The 20,306-nt window shown below is 43.3% G+C and overlaps 2 protein-coding genes and 1 long non-coding RNA gene across 5 annotated transcripts in view; 2 read left to right on the forward strand and 1 right to left on the reverse strand.

Moving 5' to 3' along the window:
- ATP6V0E1 (ATPase H+ transporting V0 subunit e1) lies at positions 1-13,489 on the forward strand. Its single transcript, XM_082213539.1, has 4 exons — positions 1-198; positions 2,640-2,687; positions 10,972-11,099; positions 13,076-13,489. The coding sequence occupies exons 1-3, from the start codon at positions 95-97 to the stop codon at positions 11,063-11,065; spliced, it is 246 nt and encodes an 81-aa protein (XP_082069665.1). The 5' UTR covers positions 1-94; the 3' UTR covers positions 11,066-11,099; positions 13,076-13,489.
- LOC309527044 lies at positions 2,695-16,623 on the reverse strand. The gene is made up of 3 exons (XR_014217071.1): positions 16,484-16,623; positions 4,378-4,498; positions 2,695-3,774 (listed from the first exon to the last, which is right to left on the reverse strand). It is a non-coding gene; the product is annotated as an uncharacterized lncRNA (long non-coding RNA).
- CREBRF (CREB3 regulatory factor) overlaps positions 15,532-20,306 on the forward strand; it is a 22,211-nt gene continuing 17,436 nt past the window's right edge. Inside the window, exon 1 of one of the 3 annotated variants that reach the window (XM_082213494.1) lies at positions 15,532-15,698. The gene's annotated coding sequence lies outside the window, so the exon portion shown is untranslated. Of the gene's footprint in view, positions 15,699-16,501; positions 16,629-18,292; positions 18,378-20,306 lie in introns of those variants that run through there. The other 2 variants (XM_082213495.1, XM_082213496.1) reach the window with 2 other exon arrangements.

The following is a 20,306-nucleotide window of genomic DNA, read 5'->3' on the forward strand; positions in this document are numbered from 1 at the left end:
TGCGAGGTGGCGTAGAAATCTGCCATAGTGGAGGCGGCGGCGGAGGCCGGAGCTCCGTAGTCGGCGGAGGGAGGGAGCGAGCAAGAGCACGGCCATGGCGTACGGCGGCCTCGCGGTGCCCATCACCGTCATGAGCGTGTTCTGGGCGGTGGTCGGCGGCGTCGTGCCGTGGTTTGTGCCCAAGGGGCCTAACCGGGGGTAAGTGCCCGGAGGCTTCGTGTGGGGATGGGACGTTCTCGGCAAGGGAGACCGGTGGCGGGCGGCCCTTTTCGAGGAGGCCTGGCTGCCCCAACCGGCCGCCCGTGGGAGCTTGAAGTGCTCTGGCTACACCTCCGCCTCCGTCTGCCTAATAGCCGTTTTCCTGGCCTGGGAGGGGAGCAAACGCGGTTTTTTCACAGTTCGCAGTTTTACACGGCCTGTTGTTTAACGTTCTCGGAGGATGCGGCGCAGTGAGCAACCCCAGCTGCGGCCTTCCTCTCTTTCTCCCTTGTGCCTCCTCTTCCTGTTCCTTTTTGTTTTCTCTCCCATCTCCACCGCGCTTCCCGTAGCAGCGCCGGCCCTGCCAGCCTTTCTGGGAGCTTCTGGGCGGCACTGGCACTTCGTGAGTGGCAGGTGTCAATTCAGAAGTAGCTACACCTGCGAAGCGGCTGGAGTTCCCTTGGGATTTCCCAGAGTCGATCCCCTTTTGTTTTAGTACCCATCCCGTGTTAAGTTAACCTGTTTCAAATGAAGCAGCCCCCGAGTCAAATGCACTGTTTTGCGTTATCTCTTGAAACAGAATATTGTTTGAGATATTCTGGGAATAGCTGCTTTGTAAAAGAGGGGTCAGATGTCACAGTCATTTTCACAACCATGTCGCAGTCTTGTGACAATTTATCTTTTCCGTCTGCTGTGTGTAACTCTTTCCCCTAATTCGAGGACTATGAGGTGGATAAGCTACTTCCGTTTGTAATTAACCCATTAACCAAACTGCTGAATTCCTAACTGCATTCTGGTTGTTCATCCTGGAGGTTTTCTTTCTGATTTGAAATAAGATTTTCCTATTGAACCACATTTTCCTCTCTGATAACTTCTTCCAGTGCCATTGAGGATTTTCTTTCTTTCTACATTTCCATTACTGGTGCTGAATGTCCAGCTAGGATTACCAGCAACAGTACTAGTTTATTTCTTTGAAATGTATAAATAGTGTTTCAGCAAAAACCTACAAAACAGTGAATGATAACATATGGGGCAGGGAGGCAGTTAGACCTAAGAGAGAGCAGCACAATAACACCCAATTAGCAGTAGGTGTCTTGACATCTAAGTTGCATTATGAGTCGGGTTTAAAAAGTGGGCCTGAACAGTGTTTGTGTTTCTGGCATAATTGATGCTAAGATTGAAATTAGCTTCCATAGCTAGAGATTGTCAACGTTTTCCTTTCTAAACAGGAAAAATCAATTGTGTGGCCTGCATTTCTGAAAACACTTTCCCACTCAATGTTCCCGGCTTTACGACATTTATTCAGGCAGGGGGATTTCCTCCCCACATACTTAACAAGCTTGAAATGATTTTTTCACTGCATTCTCTTTGTCTTGAATTAGTGATTCAACCATATAATGAAATGTGAGCAGAACTAAGTGCAGCTCAGCTCAGTGCTGCATTTTATGCTTTTAAGGTGTTGGTTAGATACACCAGAGTAAAAAGTGTTCCCTTTTAATACATATCCCATGTTCGCTACCTAGGCAAGAGGCCTAGGCAGTAGTAGCCAAGCACCCAACTTGTGATATCTATTTTGAATTTATATTTATTCATGCAAAGGTTTCATCTCCTGTCCTGATTTGAAGACCTACTTCTCTTAGTGGTCTATATTGTTTTTAGCATTGGTACTAACAGCCTCTTACTTTGCAAACAGGGTGCTCTAAATCCTTGGTGGGTTGAGGACAGGACAACCGACTTGGGTGCAAATATTTTGACAGATGGTGCTTTAGGATCATATTTATTAAAATATTTATGGCCTGCCTTATATGCATTGATCTCAGGGCAGGATACACAATGCATTTAAAACAATCATTCAGTTATATAGGTTCAAAATATGTTGCTTAAAATAGGAGAGAGGAAAAAATTAAACCCGTGTTTCTTATGGTGCTCATTAATCTTCCATGATACTGAATTTCACAACTGGGATCATGGAGTAAGCAGAACCTTGAGAATTGATTCTAAACAATTATATGTGTTATCTGAAACTACAGGTGTGGGGTAGCTTTAATTTACTGTGAGTACTGTAATGACCAAGAGACTTGAGTTGTGAACCTAGAAATCACTAGTTCAGGTATTACCTTGAACTTACTAGATGGCACCTAGCAATCTTCCGTCTCTCAGTCCCCCCACTCCCCCATCTTCAATGTAGGGAGAGTCCTGACCTACCTGACATGGTGGCTGTGAGGATTCCTGATATGAAAATAATCTTGGTATGTATGAAGCACCTTAGAATGTTCAAGTATTATTGTTATTGCAATAGATTTACATTGAATCATCCTCTGTCTGCATGTGTAAAAAACTGAGAAACTATTCAGCTGTGTTTCTTTTCTTTTGTCCAAAGAAAGTCTGTAAATATTGCTTCCATTTTGTCAACCATTTCTTTCTTCCCCCTCTTTCTACAGTGTTATTAACACAATGTTGGTGACATGTGCTATCTGCTGCTACCTCTTGTAAGTATCCATTTTTCTCCTTTCAGTCCAGATGTAGCCAAATCTTTGATAGCACAAAACTACAATGCCTTTTTTATTTTAGTAACCTGGCTGGGTGTCTGATGTGATTGGCTGATTTGCAAAAATATGAACATACTATGTAGGATAAAGAACTTTATATAGTTCTCTGATGTAAATGGATTGTTAGTTCTTAACCAGGGTATCATAAATGATGGGAACATTAAGTTTTCTATAATAGAGTTGACTGTACATGAGTCTTTTGGGATGCAGAAATTGAAGTCTTATCACCCTTCTGATTTCTGTGCTGTTTAATACTTAATAGTTGTGCTTCCTCCTTTTCTAGGAAATGTGTTTAAACCATTTCTGCTTCCTGTATTTCTGCTTTAAAATGACTTTTCAGAGTATTGCTAAAACAGTAAACCATAACAAATTTTTCAGCCTAGTTTTACCAGCTAACAGGCTCCTAGTTCAGCAGTGCAGCTTATCCACATGGGAGTAAACTGATCTTCTGTACTAACAGAAAGCTAGTCAGCTAGAATACCATTGTGTAGTGCTAGTTTAATCTGAAGAATTTGCCTCTGCTTTTGCTTACTCAAAGCCTAGATTGATCATCTTGCAGTGTTTACAGTCAGCATGCTTCCATCAAGAACTGCCTTGCTTTAGCTAGACTACCCTGGGGTATAGGCCTGTTTGTGTTTGGTTTAGTGCTAGGGCAAGCAAGTTTTGTGCAAGTACATCCTGCTTGTTTATGGTTCAACAAACCCAAAGACTCATGGATGTGAAGCTGTGACCTGGCTAACTTAAAAATGCATCACACCAGGATGTCTTTGTTTTTCCTTTGCTTTTATTCAAAGCACAAATATAGATGCATGTAGGCAGTAAAAAGTTCTGACAACTTAAGGTTAGTCACTTACAGGCATGGACTTTTTCTCTTTTTTGCTAAGCAGGTAGATCAAAAAGCTATTTTATCCCAAAATTCCTTGCTATGATTAAACATCCTGTCAAATACATGACTTTGACAATACTTTCTGCATGGACATCCAGCCATAAAGAGTTCTAGAAAGCAGTTGTCGTGGTGGTATGTTGTCTGGGAAAGAAGGAAGAAGGGGTTGTTACTAAACCAGGAAAAAGGTGGGTAAACACATAGACCTGGTGTCAGACCCAATATAGTGAAGCGTTTGCTGGGGCCTAAGCCATCACAGCAAAGCTGTTGCTTTGCCCTCCCCCTCCTCAGCTCCTCCTACCACCTGGGCCTCAGACAGTAGTGATTCCACAGTGGAGAACCTCTCCTTCTGCTTGTTAACTTGTTGTGAGCTGGTGGCTTTGGCAGCAGCCATGACACTATAGTAGACTACAGTAGAGCTTGTAGAACTGTAGTAGAGCTTGCCTCCTGGCCTATTACAGAGCTATTGCCATGGGAGTGAAAAGTATTGCTCATGGAGAGGAGCTGGTGGCTGCCCCTTAACCATGTGCTCTCAAAGAAACTTGCCTGGCAGTGCCAGGTGAGTGTAAGCTGGCAGCTGCAGCACTACTGCCACCTGGGGTCCCAAGTGACAGCACATAAGCCTCCCTAAGACCCCCCCCCCACCAGCCCAAAAAAGTGGAGCTAGGATTCAGTACATAGCAAATACAGCAGTCAGAACTAGCTACGGGGTACAACTGTGTAAGTGATACTAAAATTTCAGAATACCTGACTCAGATAGTATCATGAGACTTCCAACATCTTAACCCACATGAGAGCTTCCTGTGTTGTTGGGATCAAGGGCTGAGTGCTGACCTTGCAGTACAGAAGCTATACAGTTCCTAGATCCCTGGGAAGAGGGAAGAATAATATTTATTTATTTATTTATTTATTTATACATACATACATACATACATACATACATACCCCGCCCATCTGGCTGGGTTTCCCCAGCCACTCTGGTTGGCTTCCAACAGAATATTAAAAACATGATAAAACATCAAACATTAAAAACTTCCCTAAACAGGACTGCCTTCAGATGTCTTCTAAAAATCAGATAGTTGTTTATTTCCTTGACATCTGATGGGAGGGCATTCCACAGGGTGGGTGCCACTGCCGAGAAGGTAGTGTTGTACCACTCTGAGGAATGTAGCTCTGAGGTGACTAGAGGTCTCCTAACAGCTCCCTGCGCCCTTAACAAACTGGTTTCCAATACAGTGGTACCTCAGTTTACAGCCAGTCCAGTTTACGAATTTTTCAGTTTACGTACTCCGCAAACCCGGAAAGAGTGTCCTGGTTTGCGAACTTTACCTCCGTCTATGAGCGGAATCCGAACGATGGAAGGGCACCGGCGGCGGGAGGCCTCATTGGGGAAAGGGCAATTCGGTTTATGACCGGTTTCAGTTTACAACTGAACGGATTAAGGTCGTAAACCAAGGTACCACTGTACAATACTTTAGAAGTGTAGGCGGGGCCTAAGTGTCATGGTGCACAGGGCTTTTTGCAATATTCCCTTTGTGTAAATAGGGTCATCTTTACAAAAAAAAAAAAAAGAAAGAATCCAGGTCTACAAAGCTACAATATAGTACCTGTAGCTCTGTGGAACTAGTTTTTTCTTTTCTTTTTAAAAACTGTTTATAGGATTAAGGTGAAAAGTAAGAGGTTTGAGGAAAAAATGAGATGGGATGAAGATAAGGAGTCAAGGGAGGAACACTGAGATCCTTTTGAGCGAACTCCTTTTTAAAATCTTTTTCTTCCCCACCCATCCATGTGTTTTCTTTATGAATCTGATACCAGCTAAATCAATACCACTATGTATGTGGTGGGAACAGCTTGGTGCTCATATATAGCTTCAGGGTAATTTTCCACAGTTGTAAAAACATACGAGGGCTGCCCATTGCACTTCCATGGCTTCGTACAAATTTATCATAGGCTTTGATAAACAGTGTCCGCATTCACAACACCAAGTGAGAAAATAGCATCTTGCAATGTGGGACATGATTACAACTGAACTTCCATGGGAGTGGCTTTGGGCTTAGTTTGCATTTTCACAGAGCCCCACTTAGGAGTAAGCACTGCTGCTTGCTGAGAGGTGACCATGTTGCATACACTTTCAAGGAATAAAAATCAAAACCACTAGAATGCCTATATTGCGCAAATCTAATTGAAAAAACACATAAACGTAATAGGCTGTATAATAACAATTGTAAAGTTATTTAACTACTTCTCAAAATTAGATACAGCTTCTCATAATGTCAAAATCAACATCGTGACATAACATACTAAAATGTAGCTTATTCAGTTGACCACCGAGTCCACAGAGTTTTTTTACACTTTCAAGGAAACAATGACTAGCTCTATCTTCCTCCTCCTTGGAACCTAAGCTAGATTAAATGCTATTATAACTGCCTTCAATAGCCACCATGGGCTACATATGTGAATGGCAGTACAACAAATGGATCTTGTCATCTGACATTCCAAACATAACTTCTTCTTGTTTTTAAAATAGTACTGCACTGCTCAAACAAACCCTGTATCAGTCATTATATGTTTTGATTCAATAAGGAGTGTAGGGCGAGGACATAAATGGGCCCTGGTCAACAGTTTTAATTATCTTCTGTAAATCTAAAAATTACAGCATGCAATGATGCAGAAAGGTGTCTTCTCAATGGAGTAGAAGGAAGGGAAGCTCCATATATAAAGCTTCTGTTGATATCTAGGCTTCCTTTTGACTTGGGCCTCCCTTGTCCTTGGGAACAATCAGAATTGGTGAAGGTGACATCAGTATGGTGCAGAATTCCTAAGTTGTAGAGCCAGATAAGCTGGCCCTGCCTAACAGTGGAAGTTCAGCGGTTCTTCCTCTGCTTCCCAAGCAAGAGCAGTACATCTTCTCCTTCACCTCTTTAGCTATGTATTTCAGCTCAGTTTCTGCACATCTATTCTGTAGGTTAACACCAAATGCTAATCCTTATTTTCAAGGGAGATTTAGAATGCAATTATGTTAACTGATTTTCTCCCCCAAATAATTATGTGTGGCTACTATTTCATAATAAAATCTCCACTTCCCCCATGATTTAAATATTTCTACTATTTTGGAACAGGTGGGAAGCGTGGCATCCAAAATCAATGGTAATTGTGAATGGCAGTGCTTTTGGCAACACTGAGATGTTACTAATGTAGCATATGCATTTTGCATATGTCTTCGTTGCTACTGTTGTAATAGTTTTTTTCATTACATATCCTTCATATGTATTGATGGGCAAAATGTTTTATGGCAGTCTTGGCAAAGAGCACAAATTTGTGGTTCTCTCATTCGTCAGTTCTTGGGACCTCCTCCCATCAAAGATAAAACAAAGTCTGAATCTGGGTGCTGATCATTAAGGCTGCCTTGTAATTTCTGTCTTGAGTAATTTTCTGGCAAGGTTGCTTTTGAAAATGAAACGGCATTCACTTTGTACCTGGTAGCACAGCTCTGGGTAGGTGAATTCTGTATTCAGAGTGCACTTGTAACTTGTTTGCTTTCATCATGTATACAGTGGTACCTCGGGTTACATACGCTTCAGGTTACAGATGCTTCAGGTTACAGACTCCGCTAACCCAGAAATAGTACCTCGGGTTAAGAACTTTGCTTCAGGATGAGAACAGAAATCATGCTCTGGCGGCACGGCAGCAGCAGGAGGCCCCATTAGCTAAAGTGGTGCTTCAGGTTAAGAACAGCTTCAGGTTAAGAACGGACCTCCAGAACAAATTAAGTACTTAACCTGAGGTACCACTGTACTAGAAATGGGATGCAAAATCTGTATCCCCTTTGGATGTGGTTGGACTACAACTCCCATTGTCCCTGACAGCTTGTTGGGGCTGATGAGAGCTGGAGTCCAGCAACATTTGGAGAGCCATATGTTAACTACTCTGTACTAGATAACGGTGAGGATACCATTGGAAAATATTGTAATGGGCTTACCTGAAATCTGCAGAAATCAGTACTACTGTGGCCCGAAACTGCCCTATGCTTCCTGCACAAAACATCCCTTTTTGGTTTAGGCATGACTAACTTGCATGCTGGGGAGTGTCTTAACCTCCACCAGGAAAGAAGCTGTGGCTAAGGTTTGTGGGAGCTCCATTATTAATCTGGAAACAGGATAGATTGCCTCTTGGTAATATGATAGAATACATATAGTAGCTGTACAGATTGCCCTGTTATGTGTTTGTTTTCTGCTGTTATAGTACCTTATTTTTTGATTTTCAAAATTTGGGGCAATTTGGGTTGTGTCGAACTAAGTCGTACTCAGAGTGGACTCATTCAGATTAATGAACCTAAGTTAGTCATGCCTATTAACTTCAGTTGGTCCACTCTGCGTAAGACTAGCATTGGATACAACCCTTTGTAATAACTTATCAAAAATAAATCTGATTATCATTTGAAAAGGCCAAATATCAGGCACCACAAGGAGAGTTTATTTCAACCTGTGGCATCCTGATAAACCTATAGGAGCGTATGTGTTCTTTCTGTTTTCAAAATGCCTACTTTCAGGGAACCCTTTTCACATTGACATGCCTGTCACAGAACCTTGTGTGTAACTGAGAATACGTTCCACACTCCATTGCAGCAGGAAACTAACTGGCTGTGCTTTTTGGTCTTTGGTGTTACCCCTTGAGAACTGAGCATGTGCCATAGAATGCCTTCATAACTGTTTGTGACTGTACACTGTGGAGGAAGATTGGTAACAGCAGAAAAGCTGCCTTTCAGAAAATCTTCTGCCCTTTGTTGATTGCTTCTGAAGAACCCCATGGGTTTTCTGGGACACAGTGTGAAAAGTGCTGACCTATAGCACACTCTAAGCAGAGCAAACAGTAAGCAAACAAGCAAAGATGTATGCTGGTTATATAAAGAGAAAGAGACAGTGTATAATATACACACTGCAACGTAACTATTTGATATGGGTTAAGCTTCCTTCTGGTCACAAATATGTCAGTTGGGACTCCAAACATGAGTAATCATATCTGTAGAATAATGGGCGGATAGCTCAGTTGGTTAGAGTGTGGTGCTCATAATGCCAAGGTTGCAGGTTCAAACCCTGTATAGGACAGCTGCAGTATTCCTGCATTGCAGAGGGTTAGACTAGATGGTCCTCAGGATCCCTTCCAACTCTACAATTCTGTGATTACATGATTTCAAGGGAAACTACTGGGTTCAAAGAGGATGTCATCCTATATCTGTAGCAATCCATGATGAAAATGCTAGAATTTGCCAGGAGTCCTGTTAGTAATCAGTGTTGAAAGTGTGCATTCATTTTGCTGTGGCTGTTTAATCTGTAAAATTAAGAGCAGTACTGAAATTTGACCAATGAACTCTGAATAGGATTAATCCTGTATTGCTTGTCTCTGTCTGCTATGGCTTTTCCTTCCCTCTCCCAGCTGACCTGCGTTTCATTCTCTGGTCGAAGCATCCAGGTTTGTGTGGAATTTTCCATGACTGCCTAAGCACTCTGCATCTGTAGCAGCTCACATTACAAAGCCGCTTTGCTCTTCCTCCTCCTTCTATAGCATTCTAGAATTAGCAGTTAGATGTGCCTGTGTGTTCACAAAATGTTTTGTGCACTGAACATTTAGCTACACAGTAACGTTGTACAAATTAAAGAGATTCTTAAGCCCTTTCTTATTGGCCAATGTTAACATACCAAATATGTAACCCAGAAATAAATGTGTTGCAGTTTTCTAAGTGTTTTCCGTGCTACAAAATGTATTGTGTCCTACTGGGGCATTGAGTCCTCCTGCTTCGCTAATATGGTCACTGCTCTGAGAAGTATGCATTTTGTTCTATAGCCATTGCTAGTAGCTTCACAAACTCTTAAAAGACATTCTGTGTTAGGTTGTCATAAAAGATACATGGGTAGAAGACTTAAGCTTTTATAAGTATAACATTGATGCAAAAATCCCCTGACGCTTGTCTCCTGCACCTAATGTATGTCCACTAGCAATGTCAATGTCTAAACAAGACACACCAACCCTGTGAAACTACAATTAGAGCAAGAGAAATGATGGGTCTGACAAATAGGGCTGCCGAGTGACTGTATTTTTAGGTTGCCCTTTAATATTGGAAGAAACCAGTCAGACCTGCAACAAAATGTTACCCTTTGGAGTGTTCATGTTCAGTCAGTCGTGCCCTTCTCCATACTTAATTCCATTACTCCTCACATCCAGTTTTCCAATTGCCTCTTGTCATTCAGCATTCTGTGTTCAGCATGCTCTGTTCTTATTAGGTTGTTTTACCGGGTTGCAAACCTTCTGGTTTATCCAGGCCTGCTCATATGCCCCTTTTATGTGTGGAAGGTGCCTTTGGCTACATAAACAACAGCACTCACCTCTGAACATGAGAACTAGAGGGAACCAGTAGGTCCCAGCATCAAAATGTGGAGTGCTTGTTTAAGGTTCAAGTCTTTCCACTCCATCCCGTCCCTCCCCCTGGCTTTCTGTCTTGTCTCCCCCAACAGTCAGTCAGCATTCTTTGCCCACGAAGCTGTCCTCATTGGACTGGTTTTTCTTCCTCGAAGTGTAGTGAACACTCTGGTGCACAGCCCCAGCTACATAGAAATCTTGGATGTCTCCTTTGATTTCTATGAGTAGCTTTCTGTTCCATCACTGGGAAAATTTAAAAAAATAACTTCTCAGAGTGATCCTGGAAATTGCCTATCTAGACAAAGAGGTGGTTCTATCCCTTTTATGTTTTTATATTGCTGACTGTACACTACCACAATATTTTATGAAGGGGTGGTATAGAAATAATCTTCAGGGGTACCCCTAATTTGCTGATACCTCCCACTTAGTGTGGGTAGTGTGGTTCTGGTTGCATAAGTGTGAGCACTACCAGACTTGAAATCATAATTCGTATGTAGATCAGCCTTCCTCCATTTGTTTTCTTTATTACAGTTCTCATCGTTCCTGATCATTGGCCATGCTGGCTGGGGCTGATGGGAGTTGCAAAACATATGGAGGAGCCCTAGGTTGGGGCAGGCTGATAGAAATGATGCTGATACATATTGAACTTCCTGGGTGATGGCATGAGTTAGAACACTTTTTTAAACAGTGAAAATGGAAGAGAAGCTGCCTAGTTAAAACATAAGAATTACTTGAAATGAAGTAGGGCAATACACTTTGATTTATGGGCAGTTGCTCAAACTTTTATGGGTATCTTAATTTCAAAGTTTAATTTTGGTAACATTTTGTTTGGACATTAGATTTAATTAACTGTTGCCATTCTATCTCTTCCTTGGGTATCCTGATAAATTTTAGTCATTCTGTTAATAGTCTGCTCTTGTCTTGCAGCTGGCTGATTGCAATCCTGGCTCAGCTGAACCCTCTCTTTGGACCACAGTTAAAAAGTGAAGTAATTACATATCTAAGGTACCACTGGCCTTAACCGATGTGCTCTTCTACTGCAGTTTGTGGACTGGGTAAATATTGCCACTTTTAAAATTATTTATTACATTTACATCCCACTTTTCCTTCAAGGAGTTCAAGTTGGTGGACATGGTTCACCTCCTCCCATTTTATCTTCATAGCAACCCTGTAAGGGTTACAGTGAGTATTTTCTTTTAAACCCATCCAGATGGGCAGGGTACAAATAATAAATTATTTTTATTATTATTTTATTTTATCGCACAACATGCAGAAAAAGCCATGGCATTTTATTGAGTTGGGGATAGTTATCTCCCAAGAAGAAACCAACTTGCTTTGTTGCAGAGATTGCAGCAATAGAACTTGTTGATCTTGTCATAATTTCATGTGTGATTGTTATAAATGCTAGTGCCCCTTTGACCCCTATCTCAATGATTGCAGTGTACTGGATTATTTATGTTTACATAACCAGTGGAATTGGTACTTCAACTCCCAGCACAATTTCCATTCTTTCTCTATTGCCATTTTCTCTTTAATGAAAACTTGGACTGCCATGGTTTTGGCTCATGCTGCAAGTTTTTTCTCCATGCCATATTCCGTGTCTGTTGCAGAGCTACAAAAATGCAAATTCCAGTTTCTGTTTATGGGTTTCTAGAAAGAGAGCTGTGTTAGTCTCTTGCAGCAAAAGAAGGGAGAGGCTTATAGCATTTCATTATGGCATAAAGTTTGGTGGACTTCTGCATCTGATGAAGTGGACTGTGGTCCATAAGAGCTTATGCCTCAACAAATATGATGGTCTTTAAGGTGGAGTAGCCAATGTGGTGCCCTTCAGTTTTTGTTCAAAAATAAAAGAATTGTCTGCTTGCATGGGAGTGAGAAGCAATTGTTCCTATGCAAGCAAACAAATGGCGCTGGCTCCCTTTTCTTCCTGCCTATTACTTTCCTATTCCTGGAGTCAAAAAGAGCTTTTGCTCTAAGGGGCACTAATCAATTCTCCAGTGTTTATTCTGTCTACTTATTTAATATTGAACAAAATAGCTGTGCCCCCAAACTTCCTGTATGAGGAATGTGTTGTATAAGGGGGGGGGTTATACCATTCTCTCTGCTTTAGTTCAGTGGTTGAACATTGCTGTTGCAATGTTGGCTAAGGCCTGACAGGGCTGTGGGTTGTTTTAGTAAGTCTTCGTCTCTCAATGCACCAAGAAGTTTGCCATGCGAACAATTACAGCAGGAAGCAACTTCAGGAATGTGGATTCTGTAATGGGGAAACTCAGTAGTTCAAAAGGGTTCTACCTGCTGTTTTATCTTGCAGCTCTGATTCACCTTAATAACTATAATTTCCTCTGTTTGAAAAAGCTGAATAGCAGAGGACAACTGGTGGCTGATGTTATGGTTTAATTGTCTGCAGTTAAGCTTCCTTGAAACAAAGCTCTAGTGTTTTCAGATCAGGGTTGTAATGAATTGGGATAGTGACAGGCCGCAGTGAGCATAGGGAGCCTGGTTTCCCTTTTTTTAGCAACTCATACAAGTTGGCAGTAGTCTTGTATTTTACAGAGAAAGGCCTTGTGCAACACAGCAGTGAACCTGGCTGTATTTGCTTGTAATAGTGCAGTGCATCCTGCCAAGTAACAACTTGACTTGAAAATTAAATTGGTGGTATATCAGTAACTAAGGAATTGGAATTAACTTGGAGGTGGGGGCAAAATTTAGCCTTGTTGCTCAAAGATGATATTCTGGCACTAAGTACTTGGTTTCTGCTCTTATTTTTTTCTGATACTGCTAATACCAGTGGACTCTAGCTGACAGTTTGTATTGACTTATTACTGCATTTTGCACAATTGGTTCACGTTTTAGTGAGTAGAGTCTGGAAAGTAAGCCTTTCAAGATCCAAATGGATCTTCAACTATTAGTGTAAAATTTTCTTTGCAGCAACGGTGATGCTTAGTATATTAACACCTCCCTGCAAGAATTTAACTAATAGCTGAATTAAAAATGCCACTGAAAGAAACTAAACTGCTTTTTTGCTTTGCAGGATATGAAGAGATTTTCTTTATGTAAAACCCTGTTGATCCAGATGCCTTCTAACGTACTTTGAATCCGACCACGTCTGCTCAATGCCTTACTGTTTGTTCTATTACAATAAATGTTTGCCTAATCTTGTTGTTTTTTCACCTATGCAAGTGCCTAATAGATACCTATATTTCTACTCAGTACAATGTTGTGCTTGAATTTCAAGTATTATAAATAATATTCCATCCCTCTTCTCTGCACTGACAGTGGCTAGATGGAATTGATAATTGCCTCTGAGCATTTATTTGCCTTACCAATTTTTATACTAGACTGTCTACTGATCCAGTTTACAAGCACAGTCTGAATGCTGTGTCTGATAACTTTAAGAAATATGATTGTGTTCCTCAAATCTGAAATAAAATTCTTTTCTTCTTAATATGGTCTTTTGGCTTTCTTTAGAACACGTTGTTCTTGCATAAGCATGTTCAGCACTTTTATAACATCTGAAAAGTTAAGGACAATGATTGGTTGCATGCCTGTGTGGAAAAGTTCAGTTGCTTCACTGAAGTTTTGCCCCACCCTTCATGAAGTGTGTATGCTGTGAGAAATGCCCACTATGGGAACTTGGATACTTTCATAGTGTTTGAATGGAACTGCAGTACAAATAGTGTAATTGTTCCTTAAGCCATATTGAGTTCAGGATAGAATTTACAAATATTTATGAAATAATGAAGTGACTGGGTAACCCCGCATATAATTTGCTTATCAGCTGGTTTGCTTAGCAGCATATATTAGGAATGAATATGGTTACAAAGCACCTTTTGTGACGTTTTGTGCATGGCAGACTTCTAAAGTGATCATGCAAATGTTGTATTGTGGGAATAATACTTGGGAGTGGCTGTGCTTTTGCATGTGCTTGTGAACGGAATTCTGAACACATGCATGCTCATGGCTGGCAGCTGAATGTTTAAAGAGACACATTGCAGAACGTTGCTTGAGCTGACAAAGATGTGAAAGTCCTAGCTGGGGGGTGTTTGGAATTAGGAAGGCTTGTTTGTGCACAAGTCAGCAAGTAATCCATATGTAAGCAAGTCATTAGACTGCTGTAAGGTCCTCTTCAAAAATAGCACTGTAGGAAAGTTATACGGATGACTGAATGTGAGATTACTAAGTGGTGAGGTATGGTTTGGTAACAAGCTCAAATCCTTGCAGTGGACATAGCCACAGTTAGTTCTAGAAAACAGGGGAAGGGAGCTAATAAACCTAATAAAAGAGTGACATCCAGTTGTGGCATCCTGCTTGTGCAACAGACTTCCATGTGCACAAAGGGGCATTTTTCTTTCCCTAAAGGTAAAGGGCCCCCTGATGGTTAGGTCCAGTCATGGACGACTCTGGGGTTGCGGCACTCATCTCACTTTATTGGCCAAGGGAGCCAGCGTACCTGGTCATGTGGCCAGCATGACTAAGCTGCTTTCTGGTGAACCAGAACAGCGCACGGAAACACGATTTACCTTCCCACCAGAGCGGTACCTATTTATCTACTTGCATTTTGACATGCTTTCAAACTGCTAGGTTGGCAATGGGAGCTCACCCCATCGTGGGGATTCGAACCGCCAACCTTCTGATCAGCAAGCCCTAGGCTCTGTGGTTTAACCCACAGTGCCACCCGCGTCCCTTCCCTACAGCCCCCATCTGTTTTGGAGGGTATAGGGAACTGCACAGCCCAGGAGGCAGTGGAGGAAGGGAAAGTCCTGTTGCATCCACTGGCACAATGTTGCAACTCACCTTAGAGTCGTGTTTGCAAAAGAGCAAGCAATGAGAAAGAAGCACCAAACCCAAAGCCTGGTGGCGATTTCCACAGAAGCACAGCTCTTAATGCCTTCCTGTGAGGAACATCATTATGACACTAGAAGCACTTGCAAAGTTAAGCAATTGGGAAGAATGCTCATTTTTGCTCTGCAGTATCTTCAGTTGTGTACATTTAGAACAAAAAAATCCCATGAATCTATTTCCTATAAATTATCGCTGTATAGTGTGGCCTGCAGGCAATGGATTCCACCAGTCCCAGTCAGCCAGTGATGATGGGAACTGTAGTCCATAAATACCTGGAGGACCACAGGTAACCTATCCCTGCCATAGCAAATGCTTGGCCGAATGCAGAGAAACGAGTTTGATCCCACTTCTTCCTTTCTCCCGCGAGCTCGCCGTGCGGCTCGAAACTAGCAGCTGCCGCCGCCGTGCCTCTCTCGGGCTCGCCGCCGTCACTCCGATCTGAGAACAGAACGTTCTCTTCCTTCTATCCTCCCCCGCCCTTCTCACTTGAAGCGGTCACGTGAGAAGGGAAAACAGTTTCTGCGGCCGCTGATTGGCTCTCGGCTCCTCGCTCTCTGATTGGTGGCCTTGGCTTCCTCACTTTCTGCCTTCTCCTGGCTTTGCTTTTCTCTTTCCCCTCCCCCGGTTTTTTTTTAATAAAAAGCCCACGTGATGGGGGCGAGTCACGCGATTTCCGGGAACCCGTCAGGAAGGGACATAAACAAAACAAACCCCAGAGCGGCATGGAGGGGCCGGGCCAGGGCTGGAGCCTCAGCAGAAGTGGGGGCCCCCACTGAGACACCCCCCATTACCCCGCTGGGACGGGGCGCCAGGTAAGGGTCCGAAGGGTGAGGCGGAAAAGGCTGGAGCCCCCGAGGCGGAGGGTGGGGGGCAGGAGCTTGAAGGGGGTGTAGCGGTGGCCGTAATGCCCCAGCGCGGAAGGAGGGCAGAGAAGCGGAGCTGAAAGTAACAGCAGCTCTCTCTCCGAAAAGGCCCGGGCTGGTGGGAGGCAGGAGGAGAGAAGCGGGGCTGCCGTGCACCCCCTTTTTTGGGGGGGGTGCGGGGAGTTTGTCTTGCTGTTGCCCCCGGGAGGCGAGAGTCCTCTGCTGGGGAGGCTGCGTGGGGAAAGAGCGATCGTGTCGGGAGGAGAGATCTAAAGTTGCTGTTTGTTCCGCCGCAGCTTTTGCTTCGGAAAGGGGGCGTGGAGGCAGCTGCGGGAGCAACTGCTGGCTGGAGGATTAGGCTTGGTGTGTGGTCTTTACTCAAGGAAGGAGGGCAAGGGGCTGCGCGCCCCCGGAGCGTCCCCTTAATCCTAGCAGCGATTGTGCGGGATTCCTGCAGCGAAAGCAGTTCTGGTTTCTTTTGGCCTCTCGCCCCTACATGGGAAAGGATATGGAAGAAAGGGGCGTGTACTTTCTTGGTTGTCTCGCTGGGAGGCTTTGCCTTCTCCTAGGACTGCAGAGGAGCATGGGAGGGAGAAGTGTGGGGAAGGGGGAGTTTGGGGAAGCTTTTGATTTTGTAAGTTTCCTTTTCCTTGTAAGATGTAGGAGGTAGCTGGTGGTAGGTGTGGTGATACTGTGGACTTCTGTAATGATAGTTAGAATAATCCAGTGCTTACCTTCTGCCCTATTTCCATCTTGAGAGACGTAGTTCAACCTGGTTGTTTCAAAAGGTGGCTTGATATGTTTATGACAAGGTGGAGGATGATAAGAAGCTGTTTGCCTCGTTTTCGCAGTCGTCCACACGTTTCCTTTCAGCCTGGGGTAGGTATCTAAAACGAAAGGAGCTAAGATCTTGAGTTGTGCAGTTGTGTCGGTTCAGATCTTTCGTCTCCCAGAAAAGCTGAATCCTTTAAGGATGAATGTTTTGCCAGAAGTCGTTGTTGCAAAAGGAACGAAGGAAAAATCGTTAATGATGAACTATTACTAAATAGCCGTCAAGATTAGGAGACAAAAACTTCCAGAATCCTTCTGCTTCAAATCGTGTTACACCTAAAGGCTACACGTGTTCCCATTTTATTGTCTGCTTAGACTGCATGAGGGGTGGGGAAGTGAAACCTCTCGGGACATTGCCTGAGTCCTCTTGTCTTTGCCACGGTCCAGCCAAGAGAGTAGAACGTGGAAACCAAGTAAACGGTGCGGAGTCCAAGAAAGAAATGTTGTATTTGTTGTCTTATGCAAAAGAGGCGTTGGCAGAAAAGGATGAAAATCGGTCAGTTCAGTCTCGTGATACTCTGCGTCTCTGTGAGGTGCGAGAGAAATCCTCAGTTTCGTTGCAATGATAGGACTTTGGGAAAGAGACAACTGAGTTTGGCCCCACAAGGGGAGGGGGCGGAGGCTTGCCGGCACCCCTTTCATTCAGGGGGACCTGCAGTCTGTTCGGATCCCCCTCTCGTTCCTGCTCTCCACTACTCCTCTTTCCCACCCCACCCCCAAAGGCAGGTCACAGCTGCCTTCTCTTCCACCCACTCCTTATGACTTTCGTAAGTGATCTTGTGGCTAAAGAATGTCGCTGCCCTCGCGGGTCAGGTGCTTGGGGGGGGGCTTCCTTCCCCTCCTCCCCCCAGATCCCTCCCCCGCCCTTGGCTTGGGGAGGACGGAGGGCGTGGGCCGGCGGAGTCCCGCTTGCTTCGGAACATCCAGAAAGTGAATTGTTTACATGTCGCCTCATGCTAGCTTGGGGGAGGCCACTGGGCAGAGAGACTGACGGGGACCCAGCCCAATGGCAGCGGGGTTTGGAATTAGGCGGGCCAATGCGACCAGGGAGGGGGTGGGGCCAAGTGACAACTCGATCGGCTGTGTTTCGGTGCGTTTGGTGGGGCGGCCATGTTGGATGGGAGGTGTGTTAGTGGGTCAGCCTAGCCGAGTGGGGCTGTGGCATCGGGAGATAAAATAAAAAGGGGCAGGAGTTTAAGAGGTTACTGAAGGCCCCCTCCCCACCCCGTAGAGTAGGCGAGCCCTGGGTAGAGCAAGTTTCTGTAGGCTGGAGGGACGACTTGGATTTAATGCTCCTTTTTCTGCAGTGAAAAAAAGCCATGCCAACTCTGTTGTGCCGCCGCCAAAGTATGTTGGGGCAGGCATGTGGGCATGCAGCAAAAAGCAGGCGCGAGTCAGGTCACAGTTGCCATGAGTTTTTAGAGAAGCACATTTCCATTATTGGGGCGGTTTCCTATCTACCCGTCACCTTTCTCTCTGGAAAAGGGGGCAGTTCCTTTTCACGTGAACGGTTTTAGTATTCACACGAGTTGCAATAATCATGCTCCATGTATTTTTTTCTATTATTATTTAATATTTGGAACTCGTGTGAATACTAAAACCGTTCACGGTATATTTATGTCCTTGCAGAAGCACAGGAATGTCTATACCTGCAGCAAGCCCTTATAAAGCTAAATACAATTTCGTTGCTTTAAAAAGAAACACCATTCAGGAAAAATGTGCACCATTATAAATCATTATTGAGACACATAACCAAGTCCAGGGATGGAAGAAAATGAATACAGTTAAAGAGACAAGGTATATATGTCTTGCTATAGTTCAGTGATTTTATTTATTTAAGTGGCTTCTATATTGCTGTTCAGGATCAATGCCTTCAAAGCAGGAGTTCCTAAACTGGTCTGTGGCCCACCAGTGGTCGGTGAGCTTCATTCAGGTGGTTCGTAGTATGCATTAAATATTTGCATTGATTTTTAATTGTATTTTTATTATATTGTATTTTATTTTATTGCAATTTGAACTCAGAATGTAATACAATAAGGTGCAGTATAAGAAAAGAATATAATAAACAAAACCCCCAATAAAAATGCAATTAAAAATTATACAGCATCTAGCACAGTGTATTGCAGCTGGTACCACAGGCAGAAAAATCATAAAGTGGTCTGCCAAGACCCTCAGGAATTTTCAAGTGATGAGAAGGGGTATGGAAACCACTGTCTTAAGATATAAACCAGAGAGGTTAATGCGTTTTTATTTTAAATGCTTGTATTTTGTGATGATGTAGAAGGGCTACCTTCTCTTCTGCAACCAGTACTGGACAGACGGCATTATCTCTGCAGAGGTCACTGAAGCAATCTCAATTTTTTGTGCAAGCTTCCTATCCTGCATATGGTGCAATACTTCCAAATGAAGTCTGTCCAGCCAGTATCTTGTGTGGAATTTACTATGGCTGAGTCCAAGGAGTTGCTGCTTGAGTTTAAAGCTGCTGCTTTGACTCTGGTACCTTACTCTTTGCCACATATACAGTCATTGTTGCATGTGATGCAGCGGTTCCTAAACAAACAAGAGTTTGACAAAGAGCTGTAGCTTGGTGGTACAGCATCTCCACAGTCTTCAGTCTTCAGCATCTTTATGTAGGGCTTCAGTCTTCAGCATCTTTATGTAGCTTCAGTCTTCAGCATCTTTATGTAGCTTCAGGCTTCAGCATCTTTATGTAGGGCTGGGAAACACTTCTGCCTGAAGCCCTGGAGACCTACAGCCATTGTAAGATGGACCAGTGGTCTTCCTATGTTCCTATGTCTATTTTATGAAACCCTGGAGAACAGCTGCTGGTTGGTATTGACAATGCAAGCTAGATAGACCAGTTGTTTGATTCCATATAAAGCAGGTTCTGCTGTTCTGTGTTGCAGATTTGCTTCATACTGTGGATTCCCTCAATTCTAGGTTCATTTCTTTACTTATTTTTAAGCTTAACATTTGTAATTGAGTATTGGTGGAGCACAGTAGTATGCCATGTGCTCTTTATTTTTGTTTGGTTTTCTTTCTGTAAAATTAGAATGCTAACCTGTGTTGCAGGCTTGCTCACTTGCAAAAGCAATACAAGTACAGTGGTACCTTGGTTTTTGAACTTAATCTGTTCCGGAAGTCCATTCTTAAACTGAAACCATTCTTACACGGAGGCACGCTTTCCCTAATGAGGCCTGCCACTGCCGGTGCCCTTCCACTGTTCGGATTCCATTCTTAGACCGAGGTAAAGTTTGCAAACCAAGACACTACTTCCAGTTTTGCGGAGTTCGTAAACCGAATCGTTCGTAAACAGGACTGTTCTTGAACTGAGGTACCACTGTAATGTCAAGTTAAAACTTTTTAAGGGCTCGATCGGAGAATATTAAGTACTGTATTATGGAAGAATCAAAAGACTCCCAAACCTTTTGCTTCTTTGTCTAATTACAGGGTGCAGGATTTAGTCTGTACACCTCCTGGTACATTGTCCTAGTTGCATGGAAGTGAGGTGCTTTCATTACGTGTAACACTGGAAGCAGGAGGTACTCTTTAAATACCGTAATCATATGCCAACACTGAAAAGAAGCTGGGTGACGCTGTAAGTGCAGGCAATTCTGCTTACCTGTTACAGTACTTGTTAGCAGTGCATAGTGGGGTTGTAGTGAGGAGGGATTTCTCTATATGAATTGCAGTTCTGCATTATTTCAATTTACAAAATAATCCTTT

Source organism: Podarcis vaucheri (genome assembly GCF_965113315.1).
Source record: "Podarcis vaucheri genome assembly, chromosome: 2".
Taxonomy (NCBI): domain Eukaryota; kingdom Metazoa; phylum Chordata; class Lepidosauria; order Squamata; family Lacertidae; genus Podarcis; species Podarcis vaucheri.

What these genes read in the sequence shown, in the direction of transcription:
- ATP6V0E1 (XM_082213539.1), top strand. Translation starts at nt 95, where the DNA reads ATGGCGTACGGCGGCCTCGCGGTGCCCATCACCGTCATGAGCGTGTTC. An exon ending in CCCAAGGGGCCTAACCGGGG is followed by an intron (nt 199 to 2,639) that starts GTAAGTGCCCGG and finishes CTCTTTCTACAG; the next exon opens with TGTTATTAACACAATGTTGG. An exon ending in GCTATCTGCTGCTACCTCTT is followed by an intron (nt 2,688 to 10,971) that starts GTAAGTATCCAT and finishes CTTGTCTTGCAG; the next exon opens with CTGGCTGATTGCAATCCTGG.